General features: G+C 51.5%; 2 protein-coding genes across 2 annotated transcripts in view; one reads left to right on the forward strand and one right to left on the reverse strand.

Annotated features, from left to right (window-relative positions):
* Positions 1 to 22,438, forward strand: part of LOC100541791 (protein TANC2) — a 67,549-nt gene extending 45,111 nt beyond the window's left edge. Inside the window, exons 11-21 of the mRNA XM_019623389.1 lie at positions 631 to 816; positions 1,524 to 1,617; positions 5,825 to 5,958; positions 6,418 to 6,541; positions 9,683 to 9,858; positions 10,489 to 10,621; positions 11,150 to 11,179; positions 11,979 to 12,070; positions 13,559 to 13,705; positions 16,054 to 16,154; positions 18,036 to 22,438. Of these exons, the coding sequence (XP_019478934.1) occupies positions 631 to 816; positions 1,524 to 1,617; positions 5,825 to 5,958; positions 6,418 to 6,541; positions 9,683 to 9,858; positions 10,489 to 10,621; positions 11,150 to 11,179; positions 11,979 to 12,070; positions 13,559 to 13,705; positions 16,054 to 16,154; positions 18,036 to 19,998 (3,180 nt within the window). The 3' untranslated portion in view covers positions 19,999 to 22,438. The remainder of the gene's footprint in view (positions 1 to 630; positions 817 to 1,523; positions 1,618 to 5,824; positions 5,959 to 6,417; positions 6,542 to 9,682; positions 9,859 to 10,488; positions 10,622 to 11,149; positions 11,180 to 11,978; positions 12,071 to 13,558; positions 13,706 to 16,053; positions 16,155 to 18,035) is intronic.
* Positions 22,439 to 24,968: 2,530 nt separating this feature from the next.
* On the reverse strand, positions 24,969 to 26,739 carry LOC100541947 (cytochrome b561). The gene is made up of 4 exons (XM_003213031.3): positions 26,586 to 26,739; positions 26,415 to 26,518; positions 26,176 to 26,333; positions 24,969 to 25,598 (listed from the first exon to the last, which is right to left on the reverse strand). The coding sequence occupies exons 1-4, from the start codon at positions 26,722 to 26,724 to the stop codon at positions 25,403 to 25,405; spliced, it is 597 nt and encodes a 198-aa protein (XP_003213079.3). The 5' UTR covers positions 26,725 to 26,739; the 3' UTR covers positions 24,969 to 25,402.

Below are 26,739 nucleotides of genomic sequence, written 5' to 3' on the forward strand. Positions count from 1 at the left end.
TGAGAACAGGAATTTTGGGGATAAACTCAGTGCAAAAGGCTTGCCCAAGCTTTCCTTCAGTATCCCTAAGCAAAGAAATCCCAGCTGGTGTATTCTGGTGAATTGTGCCCCATCCTGAGCAGCCGAGCAGAGGAGCTCTTGCAGAGCTGCCAAATGAAATCTGTTTTCTGTTGACTTCTGCTTGCATAGAGTTCACATCAGGGTGTCAGGCTGCAGCTGAGACACGTCTGTCTCTCTTGAATGAATCCTGAGATGGTATCCGGGAAACAAGCTGCTTTCCTTTGTGGATTTAGGAAAGGGAGACGACAGCGTGTGTATGATTGCAAGAGAACACGATTGCTGTATTTCAAGACACAAAAGGAAAATAGTTTTGCAGCCTTTGAGTCTGAAGAAGACCACAGTAAAATGGCAGCTTATCCAAAGCAAACACTTGTGGCCAAGAGGATGCCTCAGCCCGGGGCAGTGCCTTTGGGAAGAGCTGCTGTCTGCTCATGGAAGGGAGTTACCAGAAGAATGCACATTTTGCCCACGTGGCATGATTCTGAAAGCAGGGCTGGAAACTGAGAAGGAAGGAAGATGCTTCACCCGAGGTTTGGCTTCACTGCATTTTTGTCACCTTCTCTTTTCAAGGTGGATCACTTGGACAAGAACGGTCAGTGCGCGCTGGTCCACGCCGCCCTCCGAGGACACCTGGAAGTGGTGAAGTTCCTGATCCAGTGCGACTGGAGCATGGCTGGGCAGCAGCAGGGGGTGTTCAAAAAGAGCCACGCCATCCAGCAGGCCCTGATCGCTGCAGCCAGCATGGGCTACACGGAGGTAAGGCTCCCAGCCCATCGCTCTGCATGGGACACCATAGGATAACTGTGATTTCTAGCCAAAATAACAAGCAAGGGGGGCTGGGAGGTGGAGCCGTCATTGACTTGACTTTAGATTTTGCTTTTGTTCAGTATAATCCATAAAAACGTAGATAATGTGTTCAGACCAGAGGAGCTAATTAAAGATAGCTGGGTAATTGCTATTAGCTTAAAGTGACTGTGAGTTGAACCAATTAGAAGCAGATGTGGCTTCAAAACCGTACAGATCTGTACGCTGACATCATTTGTAACAGGGCACAGAACTTTGCAAATGAGAATTTTCTCCCAAACTGTAGCAGTCACCATAGTAACTTACAAAAGCAATTTCATGTTTGTTATACCCTAAATGCACGTGGCTGCTTACAGAATATACTGCAGGTTCCTCTTGGGAGGTGCTTGCAGGCACAGCTATAAGCTGATGATAAAGTTGCTGAGTTTTCCAGCTTTGGTGATGGAACAAGTGTTGTGCATGTCTATAACTGATCCTGATCACTACTGGACTCCCAGAGTCCTTGCTGGGATCTCTGGGAGAGTGTTTACTCGAGCTGAGGGTTCCAGGCAGAAATTCAGTGCCTTCTCCTCAGTGTATTCAGAGCAGCTCTTTTAAAATGTCAGCAGTTTATCTATAATGCATCGAGGTTTGTGAGCTGACATGTCATTTTGTTTTAGATTGTCTCCTACCTGCTCGACCTTCCAGAAAAAGATGAAGAGGAGGTGGAGCGAGCACAGATCAACAGCTTTGACAGTCTCTGGGGAGAGACAGGTGATTTCTGCAGATCTCTAGCTTCTCCTGCATGCTTGTGTTTGTGTTTACGGGCTCCTGGTACACAAACTGATCCCTGCTTTGTTCTGACAGAGAGGATCCCTTCCTCTGATTTCATTTCGGGTTACAGATGCCAACGTGCTTAAGGAGACAGTTGGGCTTTGGGAAATCCTGAGCTCCTGCAGCTCCTGATGCAGGCTTAAAGCATGGGGCACACAGCAGCTCTGACTGCCAGCCCACTGGTTTCTGGAACATCCCATGTTAAATCAGATGGATGCACACTGCTGCTCGTTCTCTCTTGATACTTTGCATATTTACTCAAAGCATCTCCGTTCTGCTCTCCCCTTCCCTGTAACACACAGCACTGATTGCTAAGCTATCCATTATTTATCACCTGCTAGTTAAAAAGAAGTCCTTTGTGCAGTGCTTTTCCTGGTGCTCACAGTCTAACACAGAAGCCCTCCTTTCCTCACTGCCCCCAAAACAAAACCAGCCATCCCCCCCTTTCCTCCTCACACACACACAACTCACTCTGTCACCTCCATTTCTTGAGCTATTCAAACCTGGCCTTGTTGGCTTTTGACTCCAGTGACCTCTTAAATATTACCTGCTGTCTCCTGCACTCAGCTCACCAGTCCACTTGCATCAGTGCTCCTGTCGAGCTGATGCACTGCGGTGCTGTCCCTGTCTGGTTGAGAAAGCTCTGCCTTCAACTCCATCAGCTTTGTTTAACAGTGACATGCTCCGGGCTGCAGGCACTGCTGTGCTGGGCTCAGGTTGGTGTCAATTCAAGCAGGGAAGGACTAGGTTATGGTCTGAGCTGATTGGCACTCAGTACATCTGAAAGTACAGTGCTGTAAGGGATGGAGCTTGCTGGGAAGTATTGCCTCTGAGCATGCTCTGCTTTAAATGGCAGAAGGAGAGGAGTGAGGTGTCCCAGCTTGGAGTGGAGCACGGGGGAAAGCAGCAGCTCACTGCACACACAGCCACAGAGCAGCAAGTGCATGCTGCCTTTATTGGTGGAAATAATGCCACAAATCTACAAGTAAACCATTTAAAAGTGCCCCAAGGGCGTCACAGAGCAAAAAAAGAAATTGGCTATAGGATTCTTCAGTTGAAATGATGGAGTATTGGCAGTTAGTAACAAAATAGTGGCATTTTTATTGGTGAGCCAGGTCGTAACCCCAGGTCAGAGATGGCTCATCCAGAGTGTGCACTGCTGAAGGGTAGCAGATAGATGGTGGTCCAGATGGCTTCAGAGTTTGGTTAGAGGTGATGAAGATGTGTCCCTGCAATGTGCCCTCAGAGGCAGCATCGGGTAATGCAGATGTTCTTCTTGGGTTAGCATAGTCCTGGTTGTCTGGATAAGCTGGCAAAGCTTGGTGGAGAGCCCTGCAGCTTTCCCAGCTGTTCTGTGGCTCTGCTGTTCCCTCCAGCTCCGCCTTTGCAGCTCACAGCTCTCTTCTCTTTCTGCTCCCAATGCTTTGCTGCATGCTCTTCTCCCTACAAAATCCCAGCTTTTCTCTTCCCTCACATCTGGGTGACTCTGCTGTTCCCAGACTGCCTGCTGCCCCAGGGACTCCAGCAGAAACCTTTCCCCACAGCCACCTTCCTCCCAGACCTCTCCCCTTCAATGCACTCACATCTAGAAGGGATAGCTGTGAGCACAGACTGCTGATGAGCACATAGCACACAAACTGGGGAGCTGTTAGAAATGAATTCCCACTTATCCATTACAACAGCTGTGGGTAAGGCAGGAAAAGGAGCAAAATTGAGCCAAGCACCAAATGCAGCAGTCCTTCCTTCCATCACAGGTAAGATACGTTCATATGGATCGCAAGACTCCCTCACACATTGTTCTAATTTTATTTTCCCAAGAGTAAGTAGTGAATTTAGTTTGCACTTGAAGAGAAAACGCTCATTTCCACCATTTTTTCTATTCCAAAAATAGCAGTCTGCCCCAAAAATCCGAGTGGGGTCTTTTCTGTCTTTTGCTACTTGTTGCTCATGTGTCTGATGTGCCATAGAGCAGAGCCTGGCTCAGTGATGTCAGCCTGATCTCATCCCGTAGCAGCGCCAAGTTACATCATAAGGTCAGGAATTGCTGACAGCACAACTCCAGATGGATCGTGTGCCCCCGGGATGAGGCTCCCATCAAACCCAGCACAAAGCATTTGAGTCACTTGTAACAGCTCCATCAGGGCTGGAGGTGCAAGAGCAGCAATACCGCCTGCGTGTGTCCTGCTGCCAGCCCCTGAAATGGATCCACGCGCCGTATCGGAGCCCACTGTGATGTAATGATTCCTTCTGCAGATCAACTTTGTTTTGCTGTAGGAAAGCAGGCACGCTTTGCACAGTGCTGCAGCAAATCCCTTCTGCTGGAGAGCCAACATCCTCATGATCGAGGGTGGATGGAGTCAGCTTGGGTTTTGTTGGATGTTGTTTTGGGAACTGCAGCAACTGTTTCATGGCATCTGTGCCAAGCCTTGGTTATTGCAAGATGTGATAGCATGGCATTCCATTCTCCTGGAAGAGCTGCGGTGTAAATACTCCTATTTTCCAGCTCCAGTCTCCTCTTGGTGGCTGGGCTCATTGGGCTCAGTTCTTCACACCGAGCCATCACCTCTCAGGCAGCAAAACTTCCAACCAAACCATTTCTCTCGTTTCATCTCCTTTCCTGGCCCTTTCCAGTCTTCATGCAGCAGAAGGGAAGTTGTGCCTTGCACTGTGGGTTCTGTGGTGGCTCCTGCAGGCCATGCAGATTGCATGGAGATGTCAGCAGGTGAATGCATGCACCTGAGGAGTGCTAAAAGCTTATGGAAGTGGGTGCTTGCAGGAGGCTTCCCAAAGTGGTTTAATTGAGTTTTGGAACCGGGATGGATGAGCAGAACTGCTGCCACGTGCTGCAGGATGGAGGAGTCCAGCAGAGCAAAGCTGAGAAGGGCATGGCTACAGATCCAGTCGCCCTGTTCCAGTAAAGTCTCTTGCAAAGTCTTTTTTGTGGTGAACACAGACTGTGTAGCTGCTTTACATAAATCATTTTGATGTGAAATACCTGAAATTAACCCACAACACTTCAAGTGCAGGCAGATTTAGAAATAGAACCCCAAAGCCCCGCATGCTGATCGCTCTGCCGTGCACATTGGTCACAGTCCTGCTATATTGGTAGCTTACGTTTAAAACCCACATGGATCTGATTATAGGTGCTGCAGTATGTTCTGCTCATGGTAAAGGGATGATTTTTCTTTTAACTCTTGCTGTCTCTCAACTCCGAGCGAAGAAGACTCGAGCATAATGTGGAACAGAAGAGAGAATTAATTAAATCCCCCACCATTAACAGCGATGGAGTTGGAAACCCATCAACACCTCGTAATCAGTCGTCCCACAGAAATGTACTTCAGAGAAAAAAACAAGCGACGTCAGTTCGAAATAGACTCCCACCTTCTGCTCCAACTCCCACCGGAGGCAGCACTAAAGTGCACAGAGAGTGGGGGGGAGGAGAGAAGGAGGAACTGAAAAGTCTAAAATTAATACCAAAGACGAGTCAAAGGCAGGTCCTGCACTCGGAGCTGGTTTTGGATGTGTCTTTTCGAACCCACCCCGACTTCTTGAGTTGGCAGGGCAGAGTTGGACAGGGAGGAGGTATCGGCTGTTTCTTCCCAGCCCACTGAAGCTAAGAGGCCAGAGTGTGATAGAATCATAGAATGGCCTGGGTTGAAAAGGACCACAGTGCTCATCTGGTTCCAACCCCCTGATGTGTGCAGGTCACCAACCAGCAGCCCAGGCTGCCCAGAGCCACATCCAGCCTGGCCTTGAATGCCTGCAGGGATGGGGCATCCACAACCTTCTTGGACAACTGTGAAATGGTTTGGTTTTTGCACAGACTGTTGCAGGTGGGGTCAGTCCTGCCCAGAAGGAGCGGCCAAAACGAGCATTTTGCATGGGGAACATCTGAGTGCACAGCCACCACTTTTGCTTTCCAGTTACTCCAGAGATGCACAGGCTGACATAAAAAAAATCCCCCATCCCAACAACGCTGTTTTGGGTTCATTCCAACATAGGAGAGCCCAGAACTCACAGCCAGGAAACTGTCCCTGATCCATCCCTCATCCTCTGTTGGCGTTGCCCATTGGGTGCTGTGGTTGGGGCCATGGAGCCACCATGGAGCCATCATGGCTGCTCCCCTCACTGCCTCTTCTCTCCACAGCACTGACGGCAGCTGCGGGCCGGGGGAAGCTGGACGTGTGCCGGCTGCTGCTGGAGCAGGGAGCTGCCGTGGCACAGCCCAACCGGCGCGGCGTGGTGCCTCTCTTCAGCGCCGTCCGGCAGGGCCACTGGCAGGTCAGCATCCCGTCCCACCTCTGCCTGGTTGGAAATGACCTCTCAGATCCCCAGGCCCAAACCCAGCCCACCCCACAGTGCCCATAACCACGTCCTGCAGTGCCACATCACGTTCCTTGATGAGCACTTCCAGGGATGGGGACCACCTTACCTCCCTGTACCAACACATCGCCACACTTTTGGAGAAGAAATTGTCCCTAATTCCCAATCTGAACCTCCCGTGGTACAACTTAAGGCCATTACCTTTCATCCTGTTGTTGGACCCCAGAGCAGAGACCGATCCCCTCCTCATTACAGCGTCCTGTCAGGGAGCTGTAGAGTGTGAGGTCAGCCCCTTGCCCAGCTTGCTTTCCAGGAAGGCTTGCCAAGCCCTTAACATGCAGGGACCTCTGTGGACCTTCTGAGCTCCCGTCTCCTTCCAGCACTCCTCCAGGTGTGCCCTTGCTTTGTGTGTTGCAGATTGTGGACCTGCTGCTCACCCACGGCGCCGACGTGAACATGGCAGACAAGCAGGGCCGGACACCACTGATGATGGCTGCATCCGAGGGACACCTGGGCACGGTGGAGTTTCTGCTTGCACAAGGTTAGAGCACGTGCTTGGAGCATGTTGGGGTCCCCTCCCAGTACCTTCTGCATTTCCTCAGGGATGGGGATTGCAGCCCCATTGCCGGTTGGGCAGTGGGAGAGGTCCCCATCACTTACCCAGCTGTTGGAGGGCACAGTTATGGGCCATGTACTCATCTTGGCTGTATGTTTTGTTTTCTGTGTTTGACACTCGTGGCCTCCAAGCCACATATTGCGTAGGAATTACAATGGCAGTGTTATGAGAGGTGCTTTGGGCACTGAGGGCAGAGCGTGCCCCTGAGCTGCACTTCCAGCTTTCCCCTCAGACAGAAATTAACAAGCGGTGCACCTGAACTGCAAGCAAGATCACAGAGTGATGCTCAGCCCCAGGGCCAGGGGTTGGGGCATGTAATCACTCCCATTTTCAGTGCTAGCATTACTACTCATGGTTTTGACACCCACACGAATGGGATGTTAAGGCCCTAACATGGGGAAGGATTTGGCATGTTGAGTGTTTTGAAGATGGTGTGCTCTTCAGGTCTAGTACTCACAGGTCCACCCTGCTCAGTGCTTTTAGTGTCTAATAACTGCTTTGCTCGGAGTCATTCAGTCAGCAGGAATTTATTTCAGTTTTATTCATTTCTGATGTCAGGTTTGAGGTGATTCAGAGCAGCACGCTGCCTGCTGCCTGTACAGACACCACGTTTCTGTCCTTCCTTAAATACAGGCCAGTGGGACTTGCACTGCCCTGCATGGGGCTGTGACAGTGATCACGAAGCTGAGGGTTCAAGAAATCAAACATAAAAACCTTTTGTACTTGAAAGGGACTGTTCATCTAAGTAGCTCGTTAAACACCACTAAATCTGCCGTAACACGTAATCCTGAAAAGTTAGCTCAAGCCTGGGCAGAGTACAGTGATATATAGGGTATGTTAATTAAAATGGCTTTAACAATCCTGTTTAATGTTTCATTAAAATCAAAGTGTGTGAATCATAAGCCATAAGCGGTAATTAGAGTGTTGCAAAGCAAATCTCGTTTGGCTGTGCTTGATTAACGCAGTCAGCGTTTGTAAACACTTCTTATTAACTGAGTTGCAGTCCTCAATCAACTTGAAATCCAGACTGGTGGAGTTACCTGCTGCTCTGTGAGCACCTGGGAGGAGCAGAGCTGTGAACCATGAATGAAACCTTCCTGGTTGTACCTCTGCCAGAGCAGCTGTTGGTCCGTTGGCTGTTGTATCCAGACAGAACCTTTCCCACTGCAGCAGGGTTCTGTCCTATGATGGCACTTGAAGCCAGTTCCCCTCCAAACTTTGTATTTGTTCCACATCCTTAATGCTGAGTGGGTCAGAGACCCTTGGGGAGTGCAGGATGCATTAAGGAGCAGAGGGGCACACAGAGGTTCTGCTGGGAGTCTGGCTCTGCTGTGGCACTGTCTGCTCGCTGGGACCTTCAGCTTGGATCGCTGCATTGGTGCCCTAAAATCTGAGTGTGTCACTCCATTGTGTGGGGGCTCTTCCCTTGGACTGGGGAAGGAATGGGATGGTTGGGTGATGGTGCAGCTTTCCAGCCTTCCCTCTTCATGCAGGAGCCTTCTCACCTGCTCCAAAAGTCAGGGGGGGAAAAAACAAGAGAACTGTAAAATATCCCGAGTTGGAAGGAACCCGTAAGGATCATTGAGTCCAACTCATGGATCTGCACAAGAGAATCACGGAATCCTAGAATATCCCACATTGGAAGAGACCCATAAGGATCACTGAGTCCAGCTCATGGCTCCACACAGGACCACCCAACAACAAAGGACTTCATTTAATTGCAAGAAAGAAACTGGTACAAATGAGAAGGAATGAAGTGAGGTTTATCCTTTGTAGTGGAGCAGCAGTTGGCCTCAGCTAGCTGAGGATCATCTCAAGAGCTTTCACAGAAGGATTTGTGGGTTCCACATGGGGCAGTGTTACAACAGGTTGCAGGAGGTGAGGAGCAGTGTTGGCAGCAGAGTGCCACCTCAGCACACCAGATTGCCCCAGCCATGCTGTGCACGCAGCAGGCACAGTGCTGAGGCTGTGCTGAGAGCTGTAGGTGCAGATTTGTGAACATAATTTCCAGCAAATGTTCACGTTGCTTTGCTCCTCCACAAACAAGATGGGCGAGCTGGAAGACATAGCAGCTCGCTGTCATCTGGGCAACGTGTGCTACCCAGGGATGTGTCAGCTGGGATGAATGGGAACTTCAGGACGTTCACATTCCTCCCCCACTTGCTAAGCTTTCTGGAGCCAGGGAGAAACACATGCTTGAGAGTTTACCTACAGGAGAAAAACACTGCAGCAGCAATTCATGCCAAGCTGCTGGCAGGAGCATCCCACAGGTAGGCACAGCTCCTCGGAGCAGCAGAACTGATGCACATCTCTTCTGGAGAGCGAGAGCCCTGCCTGTGCCATGGCAACAGGAGCTGTCTTTGTGCCACGCAGAGGAGTGTTCACTTAATGCTGCTGTTCGAATCACGTATGCGGATCCATATGCTGTGTGAAGCAATGCTGACCCATTGGTATGGCAGCGCAATTTCTGCATCCAAGAAAATGTCAAGTTCCCCCCTCTTTGACTTGCAGTTGGCAGTAGTTTATCCCACAACGTAGTATTTATATTGGGTAAAGGTCAGGGAGAAATACTGCTAGAAATCGTGTTGATTTGGGTAGAAGGGAGGGGGGTGAGGAGGGGGAAATATATGCTTTTGGGGAAGAATGGGGGTGATTTAGCTCCCCTGGTATGCCACGACCTGCTGAAACAGCAGAATGGCCTCCATCTCTGACTCACACAGGCTGGATTAAAAAAAACAACACCAAAAAACAGTTAAAAGGAAAGATTGACATCTCAGCTGAGGGATGTCACGTCCTCCCTGCTGCTCAGGTTTTTGCCAGGAGGGTCTGCGGAGCAAAGTGTGAACAAGACTGCAGCTCAGTGTGAATAAACCTGCTTGCACAGCTCCTGTCAGTGCATTTCGAGTTGTGATAGAGGGTGAGCTACAGAGTGGGAGAAATGCTAATAAAGTAATTAATAATTACATATATCATTCTCTAAAAACAAGCTGTCATCACTGTGTGGAGAGTTTGTGATGGTTTGTCATGTCATAGTGCTTGCAAATGAGCTGCCACTTGTCCTTCCAGGTGCCTCCATTTCTCTGATGGACAAGGAGGGCTTGACAGCCCTCAGCTGGGCTTGCCTGAAGGGCCACCTGGCCGTGGTGAGGGCCCTGGTGGAGAATGGGGCAGCCACCGACCACGCTGACAAAAATGGGCGCACACCACTGGACCTGGCAGCTTTCTACGGTGACGCGGAGGTGGTGAGTGGCAGAACCAAAAGGGCAGCTTGCTTTAGCCCCTCCAAGTAGACTGCACAGCTTGGTGTAGACAGCATGGCTTGGTATAGCAAATCACAGGGTCATAGAATGGCTTGGGTTGGAAGGGACATTAGAGATGGTAGAACCACAGAATCACAGCACGGTTGAGTTGGAAGGGACCTTAAAGATCGTAGAAACATGGAATGGTTGAGTTGGGCTGGGAGAGACCTTGAAAACCACAGACACACAGAACCACAGCACAGTTGGATTGGAGGGGACCTTGAGGACCATAGACCCATAGAATCACAGCACAGTTGTATTGGAGGGAGTCCTGAAGACCATAGACCCACATAAGCACAACGTGGCCAGGTTGGAAGGGACCCCACTGCCCCACCCCCTGCCATAGGCTGGCTGCCCTCCACCAGCTTAGGCTGCCTAGAGTGCATCCATAGCATTGGACACCTCCGGGGATGGGGCACCCACAGCTCCGGGCATTGCCAGGGCCTCACTGCCCTCTAGCTAAAGGTTTTCCTCCCAACATCTGACCTAAATCACCCCTCTTTTAGTTGGAGCTGGGCAAGCTGTTGCTGGATGTCCTTCCCCAGCAAGCTGACGGTTGGTTTGCCATTGCAGGTTCAGTTCCTGGTGGACCACGGGGCCATGATCGAGCACGTCGACTACAGCGGGATGCGTCCCCTGGACAGGGCGGTGGGGTGCCGCAACACCTCGGTGGTCGTCACCCTCCTGAAGAAAGGAGCAAAGATAGGTAGGGCCTGGGGGACACCCGCTCAGCTCTGTGTGGGGGCACTCGGAGTGAGAACCCCAACCTGGAGGCAGCCTGAGCCCCACTGCTGCTTCGTACCCAAAAGCAGCCCCGAGTCAGGAGCGCCGTGTTCACTTGTTAAATTGGGATGTTTTATTGCTGTCGTATCACTTAGAGAAAGTGAATAAACAACTGTTTCTTTGGCAAGGTCTTTCCTCCGGTAATGCCTTTTCTATCTTTACTAGTCCGAGCCGACAGGCGTGCTGTGTCCATGCATTGCTGTGAGCTGCTGCCTTCACTGCTCTGTATACGCTTCAGACCTCAGTGTTACCTGCACTGCGCCACGCAGCCGCTCACGTTGCGTTTTCCTGTCAAAGGGGATTTTGCTGGTGCATTGGCTTCTTTGCTGCCTGCCTCTCACAGCTGCTTTTTTCCTTTCTTTTTTGTTTTTTTCTTTTTTTTTTTCTTTTTCACCTTCATCCATTTTTTCCCCTCTCTCCTACAACTTTTTGTTTTCTCCTTTCTTTGAAGGTTGTCAGACGTTACCGAGTCGCCCACGAGGTATATCTCATTGCTGTCAGCATCAGCCTCGATCTGATAGCTTTGTCAGCCTTGCTTTCTCCTGTTTGATTTAGCCTGCATGCGTCCCCAACACCTCTAATCTTTTAATTTACCTCACCTTCGAATAATTTTTTTAAATGACTGTTGCAGAGAATAACTTGAACTCAAAAACTAACCTGCTTCCCCCAAAATGTACTGAATCTACTTATAGAAATAGCAGTGACTTATTCCTCCCCCACACTAATGAGCTGTCCCCAGATTTTGCCACCCCAGTATCAGTCAGGTAACGATGCTCTGCATTGGGTCCCCTTGTGTTGTCCCACAGCACTTCTTTGCTTCAGAGCATCTCCAACTCATCACAAGTTTTTAGCTAGGATTTGTTGCTACGCTCATGTATATATCTATTAATTCACGAGTAAATTACCTGCTGTTACTCTTGATGTAACCACTTGGATTTGCCCTTTAAAAGCCTCTCACTCCCCCCACACTTTGCCCCCACCCCAGTTCTGCAAACAGCACTGCCCTCTCGTGGAGATGGCTCCCAGCATTTCCCCCCATGGCCGTGCTGATTAGTGCCAGCGTTAATGACTGACTGCCAAGGAAAAACCATTGCAATGTGGATGCCATTAATTTTAAGTGCAAGAGGAATTGTCAGCTCCATCATTGGGTGCTTTTTGACCACACCACAAGTTGTTCTCTCCAGCAGAAATTCCCACCCCAGGATATTTTTTCCACCCAGCTTCCTACCACCCTTGCATTGTATGAGTTTTTTACCCATCATGCATCCTGTACACTGCAGGTCCAGCAACATGGGCGATGGCCACCTCCAAACCAGACATCATGATCATCCTGTTGAGCAAGCTGATGGAAGAGGGAGACATGTTTTACAAGGTGAGGAGAGTTTTCTTGAAGAGGTAGGGAAAATGCAGCTTACAGCATGTATTTGTTCCTCCTTTGATAGCAGTGTGAGCAGTGCTGCTGCCTTAAAGCCTGCAGGATTCCTTGTGCTGAAACTGGCTTTGGTTAGTGGGTTTAGGGAGGGGGAGGTTGAATGCCAAACTCTCTAACAAAGCTGAAGCAAAGCCAAGGCTGTCTGCATTCTGGGCCTGAGCCAGCACTTCATTTCCTCCTTGAAAACACCAGAACCCAAGTGCTTTCCAGAGGTTCTCAGTGCTGATGTCATTCCATCAGATCTGGCAGCGTTGTGGTTACCTGACAGCTCTGAGCTGTGAGCAAGGCAACAAGGCAGCATAGCCCAGAGAAGTGCTGTGAAGGAAAAGGAACTTTCTGTGATGGAAACAGACACAGGTGGCTTTTTCATTGTCCTTCAGCTCATGGGATGTGTTTTACCATTATGGTTAGAGTTGCTTTTGCTCCTTGTGTTGTTAAGACCTGGAGATCTGCACACACACACAGAAATATACAAGTACAACAGTGATTCACTGTGAGGCTCCAAGGGTAAAGCAGAAAATATGCAAAGCTGGCATTGCAACTGCAGTTATCTGCCAGAGATACGACTCTGAAACCTGAATCAAAGAGGTTTTCAAGCTTACTGCTCATAGCTGCAAAACTTCTGTCTGGGTCATCATGGATTGCGTGCATCCCAGATCCCATTCTGCCCTGTTTCTCTCACTCCAGCTGCTATGGATGCCCCCCTTCAGGGCACAGATCATCCTATCCCAAAAACAGGTGCCCAAAATAGCAAGGCTGAGTCACCTTTTGAAGGTGACTGTTGCATCCCAGTAACGATAAAAGGAACCCAGCTGATGCAGACACCTAATTTCTAGACATCTGAACTCCAGGAGATGAATCCCAATCCAACGTCAGAACCACATCAGTGTAGTAATGCTTATCTTTGCTATTGCTGTTGCACCCAAGGACCAACGCTTTGTGTTCCTTACCCTCCCTAGTGCTTGCTGAGGTTTGAGTCAGGCCGGAGTGGTGAGGAAGGCTCATTGCCAGAGTGCTGCACTGGATATGCACTGTGTGGCTGCTAAAGTGCACAGCATCAACCCCTGAGCTGTTAGTGGGCTGCCAGGAGTGCATCTACCTATGGGAGGGACGTAGGGTCCTCTGCAGAGCTGGCTTACTGGTCTCCCAGCTCAGAATTCCGTTTGTCCATAAACCAGATGAAGTTGGATCAAGTTATTAAAACAATTCTTGATGAGTTTCCCGCTGCCTGAGATGGGAGAACTCAGCTTGCACATGGCACCTGCATTTCCAGATCAGATACTGGCCGAATGGTCTGGCTTTCATTTCTAGAAAACAGCTAAATAATGAGATCATGTTACCTTCACCGCCAGAACACCCGTGGGTCTGGCAGTGCTTTGCAGTAAACTCACCCAAAGGATTTGCCTTGACATGTTCTCCTTCTATCAGAAAGGTAAAGTGAAGGAGGCTGCCCAGCGCTACCAGTACGCCCTGAAGAAGTTCCCCAGGGAAGGCTTTGGGGAAGACCTGAAAACCTTCCGTGAGCTGAAGGTGTCACTCCTTCTCAACCTCTCCCGATGTCGAAGGAAAATGAATGTAAGTCGCACAGCACACAGAGCCACGTCCCCCCTGCAGCCCTGCCCCAACTTCCATGGTCTCCTCTGTGTGCCCTCGTTGTCCTTTGCAGAGCACAGGCATTTTATGTGTTGCCAGAGGAGCAAAGTAATGATTTAATATGCATCTCTGGTGATGAAAAATTCATGGCTGTGTTTACAGCGTTTTGAATTTTTTATCACTCCCTTTTGATGGTGATGTGGATTTGGGGGGTGGAGGCATTTTTCACATTTCTAGGGCAGTAGTGAGGGAGGAGGAGCCAGGAGATGCCCTCCTTGGAATGCTAATTAATTTAAAATGAAGGAGCATATGCTTAGGGGGCTGATGCTTCCCCAGGGCAGTGACTCATCCGCAGACACCCCACTCACTCCCTCTCCTCCCAGCACTGCCGTAGCACTGTCATTCCCTGCTCCAATCCAGCAGCATCTATCTAGTGACAAACCTCAGCAGCACGTCTGTTCTCCAGCACACTGCCACCTCCCCCTTGCTCTCAGACTTTCACCTCCACAACTTTTCAAGTCTCTGTAGACTCAAAAAGTGGTATCTCTGCCAGCGATGATTGCATGGGAAGGGAGGATGGGATTTTGTGACACCCTCATTGCTTTGAGCTAGGAGAGAGACAGATGAAAAGCAATGAAAAGGAAATCTCAGTGCTGGGGAATGAAAAGTGCAGTTTGCAGAAGTGTGAATGTTCTCTCAGCAAGGCAGCCCCTTGCTAAACCTGCACATAAAGGACAAGATCCCCATCTTGCTGCTTGTTGGGTCATCCCAGGGTTTATGATAGAAACTGAATAGTTGTAAGCAGTTGTGCAGTTTTTGCACCTGTAGGTTGGACCATGAGGGTAACTGCCTCTTGCCTACATGTCTGCTTTGGTCTGTTAGGTGGTATTTCTTCAGTAACTGCTGCTGAAGGCACAAACAAAAGCATTCGCCATAGACCAGACTTGAAAATGTTCCCCTGTAGGTTCAGAAGTAGAAATCTGATTGAAGATGTTTGCATATTTTGGCCAAACTGTAAAATGCCAACCTCTGGCCCATGTCTGAGAATCTGACAGACCTCCCCCCTGGAGTGAGGCACGTACTGCTCTGTGGCCTCTTTGCTCAGATGAATCTCAGCATGGACACCTTGGGAGAGGTTAAACCTCACCCTGGATTTGTTAGGGTACACATGGCCTTACCTGTCCCTGCACAGCTGCTTGGTGCAGGGCAGTATGCTGTGCTCATAATCTTCATTTCTGGCAGGGTGGGCTTTGCTTACTGAGTTCTTGGACAAACAAGAGGTATTCCTGAGTACTTTCTGCCAGGACTGCTAGGGGCTGGAGCCCAAGTCATAGAATCATAAAATAGCCTAAGTTGAAAAAGTCCTCAAAGCTCATCTGGTTCCAACCCCCTGCTGTGTGCAGGTCACCAACCAGCAGCCCAGGCTGCCCAGAGCCACATCCAGCCTGGCCTTGAATGCCTGCAGGGATGGGGCATCCACAGCCTCCTTGGGCAACCTGTTCCAGTGCCTCACCACCCTCTGGCTGAAAAACTTCCTCCTCATATCCAACCTAAACCTCCTCTGTCTCACTTTAAAACCATTCCCCCTTGTCGTGTCAAGTCAAACAGTGAGCATTCAGTTGGAGGAGATCCTTTTCACACCTGAGCTCAGCACTGAGGACGGGCAGCAAGGTGTGAGCTGATTTCATGGCATTGCCACTCAGCATCACATCTCCATCCTTCGCTGTCACACTCTTCCTTCCCACTCCCAACAACATAACACATAGGGAGAGGCAAAGGAACAGTGAAATAGTGGCCCAGGTGGGAGATCTTGGCCACGCAGGTCCTGTTTGTAGCTCCCAAGGTACCAGCAGTCCCTTCCTTCATGCACAGCTTTGTTCAGCTTCTTTCAAGTATGTCAGTGTTTCAGAGTGGGAAGCTGAGGGCGTGGGAAAGGTTTCCTATCGCTTTCAACCGTGGAAAAAGAGTCCTTCATGAGATTACATTCCAGGCTCTGTGAGACCAGATATTTCCTCAAGACTGTAGGTTGTTGGACAGGGATTGCATGTTCTTGTTGGGGACACAATAGAAGAGAGCTGGTGGCATGCCAGCCTCTGGTAGGTGCTGACAGCATCCAGCAGCATGGAAAGGGCTTTGAGTCTTTGGATGTGCCAACAGAGCACTTCGGTTGTAAGTGATGTGGAATCCATGTGAAACATTCCAGTATTGTCAGTTTTTCAGAGCTAACGTGCAAAATATGTCTGTAATAAGTTCATTTTCTCCACAGTTTGTATATGTTTTTATTTATCTATCTATTCAATGACTCACCTACCCACCTATTGTAATGACAGGACTTTGGAATGGCAGAGGAATTCGCTACTAAAGCACTGGAGCTGAAACCGAAATCTTACGAAGCTTACTATGCAAGAGCAAGGGCCAAACGCAGCAGCAGGTGAGGAGATAGAGAAAGCTGAGTGCATGCAGCTCTGTGTGAGTGTCCCCACGTGAAGAAGTGGCAAAGGAACATTCCTTCATGAGATGACAAAACTGAGCGTAAATGTTTTTGAGCCATTCATCTTAGCTGAATTTGGAAAACTGTGCTGCACTGGGAGCCTTTACACCAAGACTGGTGTTCTTTTAAAAATACACTTCAGTTCAACCTCAGCTTGAACTTGAAGCAAAATGTGATTCACATTATGTGAAGGAGCAGCTCCTGATCTTCACAGTGCTTTTGTCTGACCTTAAATCCCCGACTCCCTGCCCAGCAGCACTCCTTGCAGGGCAGAGCTGGTGACCAGTCATGCAGTGACTGTGCCAGCTGTTGTGCTTCTGGCCCTCGGAGCAGTGGGCCGTGCAGTATGGCCTTTCTGTGCATCTGGAGCCCGTGGCATTCCCATGTTCACCCCCTGGAATGACCCCCTGTGGGGCTGCCTGCTTCTCCTGCACTCCATGTGGGCGGTGCAGTCCTGACCTTCTGTTCTGCTGAGGAGCCCTTCAGCTGAGCCATGCTGACCTTGTGCCTTTCCTTTCATGGCTTTCCTCTCCATTGTTTCCAAAACGCTTTAAGGAAGCGTAAGAACTGGGTTCCAGATTAAATCAGTCCCCAGGCATACAAGCATCCTTTTCTCCCCAGGTCTCTCCAACAGAAACTATGATCATTTCTGCCCTTGTTTGTTTCCCCGTTTGTGCAGCAGCCCTGAGGTCAGCACATCCAGAGGATGAGGCTTTTCCTCCTTGCATCTGGATTCCAGTAGGCTGTGAAGAAGCTCAGGCTGCTGTTGGGAGGTGCTGGGGAGTTTTTCTGTGATAGAGCAGCAAACTGGGGTGTTGGCACATCCAGCCCAGGGAGCGCTATCATCCCTCAGGTCACAGCGATGGTCAGATGGTTCTGCTCCAAAGCAAACAATGTCCCTGTAATTGACAGCCCACCTCCCTGAACTCCACCTCCTGTTATTCCTCACAGCCTTGCTGTTGCCATGCCATCCCTGGGGGGGGCTGCAGGCTTGCTAACATTGCTCGGACCCTTCATTCTGCAGAAGTTAGCCAAATCCATTGCAGAATTGGAGAGCCAGCTGAGCCTGATGGGCTGCCCCTGGGAACCCCTGGGTCCTGCAGCCAGCTCTGATGCTGTGTGTGCTTGGCAGTGGGCAGAAGCTACGTTTTCACTGGCGTCAGCAGCTGCAGTTCCATCAGAGCTGCACTCGTTTACAGCTACAGTTAGCTCAGCTGCTTTGGCTTCGCCTTTGCTAACACGGGGCAGAGCTTGTGGTGGTGCTGTGAGAAATAATCAGTCAGCCCATAATGCGCGCTGTGGAGGTGTTCTGCTAATCACAGAGTCGCAGAAACACAGGGTTGGAAGGGACCTCAAGGATCATGAAGCTCCAGCCCCCTGCCACAAGGCAGGGCCACTAGCCTCCACATTTAATTCCAGACCATGCTGTCCAGGGCCCCATCCAACCTGGCCTTGAACACCTCCAGGGATGGATGGGGCATCCACAGCCTCTCTGGGCAGCTGTTCCAGTACCTCACCACTCTCATAGCAAACAACTTCCCCCTGACATCCAACCTAAATATTCCCTCCCTCAACTTAAAACCTTGTCCTGCAAAGTTGGACTGTGCCATCTCAGGACCATATTTTCCCCTCTTTCTGGAATGGCTGGCAGTATTTACCTTCAATTTGGATAAAATAAATCCCAGGGAGGGTTGTAGGGCAGCAGCTAGCTGCAGCAGTCACAGTAAACGGGACAAAGCCATTTAACCCCCAACATCCTCCAAGAACAGCTTTGTTCGAATGCAGAGTAACTTCAGTTCTCCTCTCCGTCCCTTTGTCAAGCAGGCAGTTTGCAGCAGCCCTGGAGGACCTGAACGAGGCCATCAAGCTGTGCCCCAACAACCGTGAGATCCAGCGGCTGCTGCTGCGAGTGGAGGAGGAGTGCCGGCAGGTGCAGCAGCAGCAGCAGCAGCAGCAGCAGCCACCCCCGCTGCCAGCAGAGCCTGAGCCCGAAGCCCAGCATGAAGAGCTGTATTCTGTGCAAGACATTTTTGAGGAGGAGTACCTCGAGCAGGACGTTGAGAACGTTTCCATTGGCTTGCAGACGGAGTCCAGGCCAAACCAAGGGCTTCCCATCATCCAGAGCCCACCCCCCTCCCCGGCTCACCGGGACTCAGCATATATTTCTGGCTCACCTCTCGGCTCCCATCAGGTCTTTGATTTCAGGTCCAACAGCTCGGTGGGCTCTCCCACCAGGCAGGCCTACCAGTCCACGTCTCCCACTCTGTCTCCAACACACCAGAATTCCCATTACCGGCCCAGTCCTCCGCACACCTCTCCTGCCCATCAGGGCTCCTCGTACCGCTTCAGCCCACCTCCCGTCGGGAGCCAAGGGAAGGAATATCAGAGCCCACCGCCTTCTCCTCTTCGCAGAGGCCCTCAGTACCGCGCCAGCCCCCCCGCAGACGGCATGAGCGTGTACAGGTCGCAGTCGGGCTCCCCGGTTCGCTATCAGCAAGAACCCAGTGCTGTCAGCCCACTCCCCGGCAGGCCCAAATCCCCGCTGTCCAAAATGTCACAGCGCTCCTTCCAGATGCCCCAGCTGCCCGTGGCCGTGCCTCAGCAGGGCCTGAGGCTGCAGCCAGCAAAGGCGCAGATCGTGCGGAGCAACCAGCCCAGCTCAGCCGTGCACTCCAGCACCGTCATCCCCACCGGTGCCTACAGCCAGGTTGCCCACTCGATGGCCAGCAAGTACCAGGCGGCGGCGGGGGAGATGGGGGTCAACCAGAGCAGGCTGGTGTACCAGGGCTCCATCGGGGGGATCGTAGGGGACAGTCGGCCCGTGCAGCACGTGCAGGCCAGCCTCAGTGCGGGGGCCATCTGCCAGCACGGAGGGTTGGCCAAGGAAGATCTTCCGCAGAGGCCGTCCTCGGCGTACAGAGGGGGCATGAGGTACAGCCAGACACCCCAGATCGGGCGCAGCCAGTCTGCTTCCTACTACCCCATGTGCCACTCAAAGCTGGACCTGGAGCGTTCATCTATGCCCTCTGGCCAGCTCGGCTCGCCGGACGTGTCCCACCTCATCCGGAGGCCCATCAGCGTTAACCCCAGCGAAATCAAGCCTCACCCGCCGACCCCGAGGCCGCTGCTCCATTCGCAGAGCGTCGGCCTGCGCTTCTCTCCCTCCAGCAATAGCATCTCATCCACCTCCAACCTGACGCCCAACTTCCGCCCCTCCGCCTCGATCCAGCAAATGGAGATCCCTCTCAAGCCGGCCTACGACCGGGCGTGCGACGAGCTGTCCCCAGTGTCCCCCACTCAGGGTGGGTACCCCAGCGAGCCGGCCCGTTCCCGGACCACACCGTTCATGGGAATCATTGACAAAACCGCTCGGACTCAGCAGTACCCCCACCTCCATCAGCAGAACCGGACCTGGGCCGTGTCATCAGTGGACACTGTTATTAGCCCTACGTCTCCTGGCAATCTCCCCCAGCCGGAATCATTTAGCCCACCTTCTTCAATCAGCAACATTGCCTTTTATAACAAAACCAACAATGCACAGAATGGCCATTTGCTAGAGGAAGACTATTACAGCCCCCATGGGATGCTGGCCAATGGGTCCCGGGGAGACCTACTGGAGAGAGTCACCCAAGCCTCCTCGTACCCTGATGTGAAGGTGGCGAGGACGCTGCCGGTGGCACAGGCCTACCAGGACAACCTGTACAGGCAGCTCTCCCGGGACTCCCGGCAAGGGCAGACATCCCCAATCAAACCAAAGAGACCATTTGTGGAGTCTAATGTGTAAGAGACGCTTGTTGGAGTAAGACCCTTATGTTTGCAGCACACACTTCCAAGCTTGATTTCCATGCATATTATTATTATTATTATTATTATTATTATTATTATTATTATTTTTATTTCTCTTTGGTAGCGACATGACCACGTTTCTCCGGTACTTGGTGCAGTGGTCAGACACCATGCACGCGCTCCAGCCCTTCCGTCCCCCAGCTGACTGTGAAGCCACCATCAGCCAAGCAGTACATTGCCCAATTCCAGCTGAGCTCCCTCACTTGGCAGCTGCCAACCAGGATATCCCAGTACGCGGTGCGGGGTAGGCCAGGAACATCCCCTACGCAGTGGGAGGTAACCGGATCTTTTTCAGGAGACAATCGCGTCCAATTTCAATTAGTTTCTTATGTCTCAATGAGCTCTTACTGGTGACAGTTCCCGGTGGGAGCAGAACAGGTGTCCCAAGAACCTCTTCTGGGGCTGCATCTGCAGGCTGCCACTCAGCAGGGCTGTTCCCTGCCCAGCATTCCCTTTGCTCAGACAGAGCAGAGCATCATTCGTAGCTATGCACAGCACCCATCCTGCTCGACCGGTGTGCAGCATTGCAATTGGAATTGTGTTTCTTTAATTGCTTACGCTGCCAGAAGAGATGGGGGTCACCAGGTGCTTTGCTACTTTGTCATCTGGGTGTCCTGATGTTGGTTTACTCACGGGCACGTTGCAGGTGCTCAGAGATTGCACATTCATGGGCCGAGGGAATTGGGTTAGGAGTGGGACCACAGCTCAGTTGACCCATTAGCAGATGGCTGCATCCCAAACGTGGCACCACATTTATCACCAGGACAGCTGAATGTTGGGGTTTTCATCTGTTTGGGGGCTTTTTATGGTGTTCTGTCTTTTCGACTAGGAAATCCTTTCCGAAAAGGAAATCCACAGTTTATTTCTTGGCTGGGATGTGTAACGTGGCACTGTGGCTCTGGGATGGGATGAGTCCGGTGACAATGGTTGCAGGGTCCATCCCAAAATCTTGCAAAGCGATTGCTCTGTTCTCTTACCTGTAGATGGGAGAGATGGTGCTTTGCTCTTTAAGGACCTTTAGTTAAAAGAGAGATATTTATAATTTATTTATGTGCTCTGTTTCAGGACATTTTTTTGTGCTTTGGTTGTTTTTCTCTTATTTTTTGTAAATCAAACACAAGTCACATCAAGGCAGTGTGAACAGCGGGGGACACTTCCAGAAACCTTTGTGCTGAATTTTGCAGTTGTTCCCTGGCATTTCTTGGGATGAGTGGAGGGACTTCTTTACCAATGCTTCACTTAGTGCTGCTTGCTTTGTAATTTGCCTTTCCATTACTGAGGGCGATTGGTTGGACGAGCGATAAACCTGGAGCTTGTTTTAAAGCAAAAATAGTGCCTGTTGTCCACTGCTGAGCCTCACCCATAGCAGCTCTTAACAGCAAAGTCATAGAACCATGAGGTGGTTGGGTTAGAAGGGACCTTACAGCCCGCCGGCTCCAAGCCCTGCTGTGGGCTGAGTGCCCTCCCCAGCTGAGGCTGACCCCATCCGTGGTGTTATGGGGCAAGAAAGGGATCTGGTGCTGAGCAGGAAGAGTGAGCAGAACCTGTTGATGTTTCCAAAGGGCTACCTAAATCTGGACGTAGATTGCAGAATGCCTCAAACTGAGCCACAGCACTCAGCCTGGAGTTAAGCCAGCCCCGGCGGTGGTCGGGCTCAGCCCAAGTTGGGCACAGCAGGACCTCGTGTCTCACAGACACACCAAGACCATCCCGGGCTTTTCCTCTGCTTGTGTTGTGTATTTGTTCAGGGCACTGTTTGCATTGAAGTTGGCTCGTTGCTTCTCAAGAACAGCTCAGCCCCAACCTTGGCTTTCTCACAGGGCTGAGGGAGTGCCGGCAGCGCTGCTTCTCTCCGTGGAAGCAGCGTGCTGCTGTGTGTCCCTCTTTTGGAAGCAGTTGTGCTTTGCAAGTAGAAAACCCCTTCCCCTCAGTTTCTGAACACGAGCAGCTTTCTGCCTTCAGTTGCTTCTTGGAATGGGAAAAGGAACCAAGCTCAGCCCCGCTCTGCTGCGCAGCAAAGCGCACACTTGGAGAGCTGCATGCGCTGTGCTGCTCACTGCACCATGTCCCCCAGTGCCACCTCGGGTTTGTGAAGGTGTTTTAAGGATAAAACCAGAACACAGCTCTCACTGTAACCACACACATGGAGACAACACTGGCGTAGTGCAGCGTGTGGGTTTGTCACGATGGTGAGTGTTGCATTTTCACAGGATTCTTGCACTAGCGGTTTTCCATCTGTTCTCTCTGTACATGGGTGCACTTTACTGTTAGAATTTGTTCCTCTGATAAATACTGGATATTTAAGTGAGTAGTGTCCTCGTTAGGAAATAGCAAAGCAGCTCTCGTCTCTTGGTGTATTTTTCAAAAAAGAAAAAGGGAAAAAAAAACCAACAAACCACAGACCAACGAATTGTTTCTAGCACAAGGACCAACTCTTGTACATAAGCATCGACAGGCGGAGTCGCTTTCAAACACAACATCCTTTGCAGTGGCTTTAAGGCGCTTCCCCAGCAGTTCTCATAGGGGTGAGGAGCTGCTCTCTCCCCCCAGCATCACGCTCAGGTTCGCTCGTGCAGGAGCAGAGGTTGGTGTGTTTGTGGTCCCGTTGTGAAGTGCCCTCATTGCTCCAGTCTCACCCACGTCCCCTCACTGTCTTTGCTGCAGACCGTAGTGCCCCACGCTGCGCTGTGCCTTCAGCTTCTTTCAGTAACTCCCATTCGGGTTTCTCACATCTTGCGGGGTCCTTTAGGGTGCACTGAGATCATTGGCAACCTTGAAACCTTCTGGATTTGGCTCTTGGGGTTTGGTTGGTCAGCAGTGTGGGAGCACACACCTGTATTGAGCTGCAGCACCAGCAGATGTCCCTTGCACTCTGTACTGCAGAGCCACAACCTCAGTGTGGGGCTGCTGTGGCACAGTGTGGGGTCACAGTTCTGGTTTGTGCCCTGGTTTGGAATCACATGGTTCTGGTTTGTGCCCCGGTGTAGATTCACATGGTTCTGGTTTGTGCTCCAGTGTAGATTCACATGGTTCTGGTTTGTGCTCCAGTGTAGATTCACATGGTTCTGGTTTGTACCCCAGGATGAAGGATGCTGCGGTGCCAGGCGGGGTGCCTGCATCATGCAGTCGTGCTGCTGCCCCTACGTGCTGAGCATGACATTGGAGGGCTCTGACAACAGCCATGAGGGACCGATAAAAGTGTTTGGCAAAGGGAAGATGTTCCAAAGCTGAGGTCGTTGCTCCAGCCCAGAGGTGCAGCCTGGGCTGCCCACCCTGCGCTGCTTCATCCAGGGCTGAACTTTGTTGTGTTGTTTCGTTTTGTTTTGTTTCTAATTTCACATGGCTGTAAAGAAACCTGCTTAGCTAGCATAAACTGTGTGTGTGCATCACGCCTAAGCCATATGTGGGTTAGGTCCTGAAGCGGGGTGGTACGGAACGGGCGGCGATGCAGTCCCCTCGTACAAAGGCAGTTGTGAATTCAGGGTTACCCAGAAGAAGTCTAGCTGAACCCAAGTGCCAGCTCCGCCTTACCTAGAGAAACGAGCAAGCCGCCGTGCCTGTTGGTTGCAGAGGAGGTCCTGGGTCACTCCTTGGTGGCTTTGGGCTCGGATTTGTCTTCGGGGTCGCCGACGACTCCTGGTGTTGTGAGAAGGGCTGAGGGCACGGCGCGGCGCGGGGACCTCTGCAGAGAACGCCTTCGCTCCCGGATGGTTGCGCTCCCCGACGCCGCTGGGGTGCATTTGGACACAAGCACAACGGTGAAAGTCAATCTGCTTTTTTTCAGATTTGTTTGGATAATTGCTGGATTTTCATTCAATCAAACTCTTTTTGTAATCTAAAACCACTAAGGGCTCAATTCTTTAGCAAGGTGCGTTCGTGTCCAACTGACGGCAGCTGGATCTCACTGGAACTGCTCCAGATCCACCCGAAAGAAAACCGAAGCTCACGCAGTCATCACCTCTGCAGTGAATGGACACCAATGGGATCCGCCGCCTCCTCCCCTCCCGGCCACCGCCGCGTCTCAGTGCCACGCCAGCTTTGCAAGAAGGACTTGGTCCCTCCTGGGGGAGCCCCGCGGGAGGCAGGTGGGCGCCGGGACCCCGCGGGGTTGGGCCGGGTGGGCGCCTCGGGCCCAGGAGAGGCGGCCGCTTCGCCTTCGCTCCTTGCTGACCTACGGACTGGTGTGGACTTCCAGCACCGCAGGCGTCGCTCCTGCCCGGCCTTCCCTTTCCCATAGTGTTGCATTCAGCGTTTTGTCTGTTTCTGTCTTCACTTCCGAGAGGATCCGAGTTGGTACAGACCTGTACAGTATGCACATTTTGTGATTTGTACAATCCCCCTGGTTGCCATCCTTCGAGACACTTGCTGGGAAGATCTTTAAGACACTTAATTTTCCTTTAGCTTTTCTATAATTCCGATGTAAAGGACTTTCTCTGTACAGTATATTATTCAATGCATGTTCTGTTCTCTCTACTGATGATATATTGAACACCACACAGTTGTGACATTGTGCAGTGGGGAGAACAACCCCTGCGGACAGCGGAGGCCTTTGCCTCTCATGTATAAGGAAAGAAGAAAACATATTTTTTCCTTTGCTGTATTTGCTTGAGCAGAGTTTTCTTGTCTGTACATGTGAGCTGTGAGATAGATGTGAAAAGTTCAAAAGAATGCATTTCCCCCCCCCTCACCCCAATGTATACAGATTGTAATCTGTACAATGAAAACTGTATGTATGAAAAAAAAAAAAAAATGTACTTATTTATAAATGGTTAACACTTGGAAACAGCCTTTGGACTGATGGTTCCCAACCTCACATGAAAGATCCCAAATGGCAGCAGGCGTTGGTGGGAACAGCCTGGTTCTGCCCAACCTGGGGCAGCGGGAGGTGCTTTGGGGTACCCGAAATGATGAGTGAGAGACAGGGTTAGCTGCAAATATTTATTAAGGCAGGAGCGTTCACTTTGCAGACAACACATTGCACAAGAGGGGAAAACATTTTGAACACACTGACGTTAAATTGCACAGATGTGGCATTGCTTGGAGCTGCAGGGGAACTTCGGTGGCTGCAGCCCTGGAGGGTGTGGGCTGAGAACACGTAGAAATGTTGGTGATGGGACGCATCCAATCTGCTGCTTGGCACAAAGAGGTGGGAATGGGCTTTGGAGGTTGGCAGTAGGGAAACGCTGAGCCTGGGGACGCTATATGTAGTGGCACCTCCATCCACACATAGAGCAGGAGATGCAGAGGGAGCCCCGAGCAAAGGCTCTGCTCACCAATACTGGGCACGGAGCTGGGGCACACAGAAACATCCAACATCCACCAGGACTGGGCAGCTGGGGGCCTCACTGGCTGCCTCCAGGGCTCTCGCCCTCTGTGAGTGTCTTGAAGTCCATGGAGAGGGCCATCTCCTCGGCCAGCGGTGCCCGCTTCCAGTCATCCCGTGTCAGCACGTAGCCCACCACCAACCCAAAGGCCACCAGCAGCAGCCCCAGCACGTTGGCCAGGACTCCCTCTGGCACAAAGTGGCTGTAGGAGTCCCTGTGGGTGCAGACGGGGATGCTTGAGCTTTGCAGCGTGGGTGACCATCCCTACCAGGGCTGGAACCCCTCTCATCCTGATCTTCCTCTTCCCGGAGAAAGCTGCAGTACCTCCACAGGCAGGTTCAGACATTGGGAAGGGTCCTTTGTCCCCAAATCAGCGCAAGAAGTGAGACTGCTTTGCAAAGAGACCCTACGGGCAGCCTGGCCCCACACCATGCAGCTGGGTGCGTGTGGGGCTCTCAGGGATGTGGGACATCCCTGCATCCTCCCAGCAAGTGGGCAGAGGTTTTTTGGGGGACCTGAGCTTTCCAGGGTGGTTATGCGTGCATCTGGCTGTAGAGCAACCGTAGTGCTAATTATATTCCCCATTAGGACTAAAGGAAAAAGCTGCTGCAGGCCCCTATTAAACAGCATGTGGGAAATGACTCAGCACCAGCACAACTCAAACCCTCGGGGTGATTCACAGCCACAGAACCGCGGCCTGGGCAGGAGCTGGGCTCTGCCCCACAGGCTGGGTCTGGAGCAGCCCTTAATGGCAGTCTGGGGACTACAACCCACCCAGGTCAGTCACACACCTGATGTTGAAGAGCAACGTCTCGGTGATGCCCAACAGACAGGTGGCGATGGAGAAGGCAAAGAGGGCAATGCCAAAGAAGACGTGATGGGGTTTGTAACGGCCACGCAGCGAGAAGGACATACCAGGCACCAGGAAGAAGCCACAGCCCAGGAGCCACTGCAGGTTATTGGGGTATCAGAGGATGCTCAGCCCTACAGGCAACCAACCCATAGCTCCCCATGGGCTGCGAGCACTCACCTGCAGGAGGTAGAGCACAAAGGCAGCCATCCCGCACCAGCTGTGCAGGCTGTACATGTTGGAGATGCCCTTGGCACGGTGCGACTCAAAGACGGCCACGAGGCCTGCGGAAAGGAGCTCATCAGCACTGGGGTGGGGGCCCCATTCACTGCCCCCACCCACAGCACCCACCAACGAGCGCGATGAGCAGTGCCAGGCCGTGCAGCAGTGCGTGCAGCGCTTTGGTGGAGCGCCTGGCCTCGTTCCTGAACACCCGGTACACCAGGAGAGCTGATGGAGAGAGGGCAGTGAGCAGTGGGGCAGTGTCCATGGGCCTCCCACCTCC

Source organism: Meleagris gallopavo, chromosome 29, assembly GCF_000146605.3.
Source record: "Meleagris gallopavo isolate NT-WF06-2002-E0010 breed Aviagen turkey brand Nicholas breeding stock chromosome 29, Turkey_5.1, whole genome shotgun sequence".
NCBI lineage: Eukaryota > Metazoa > Chordata > Aves > Galliformes > Phasianidae > Meleagris > Meleagris gallopavo.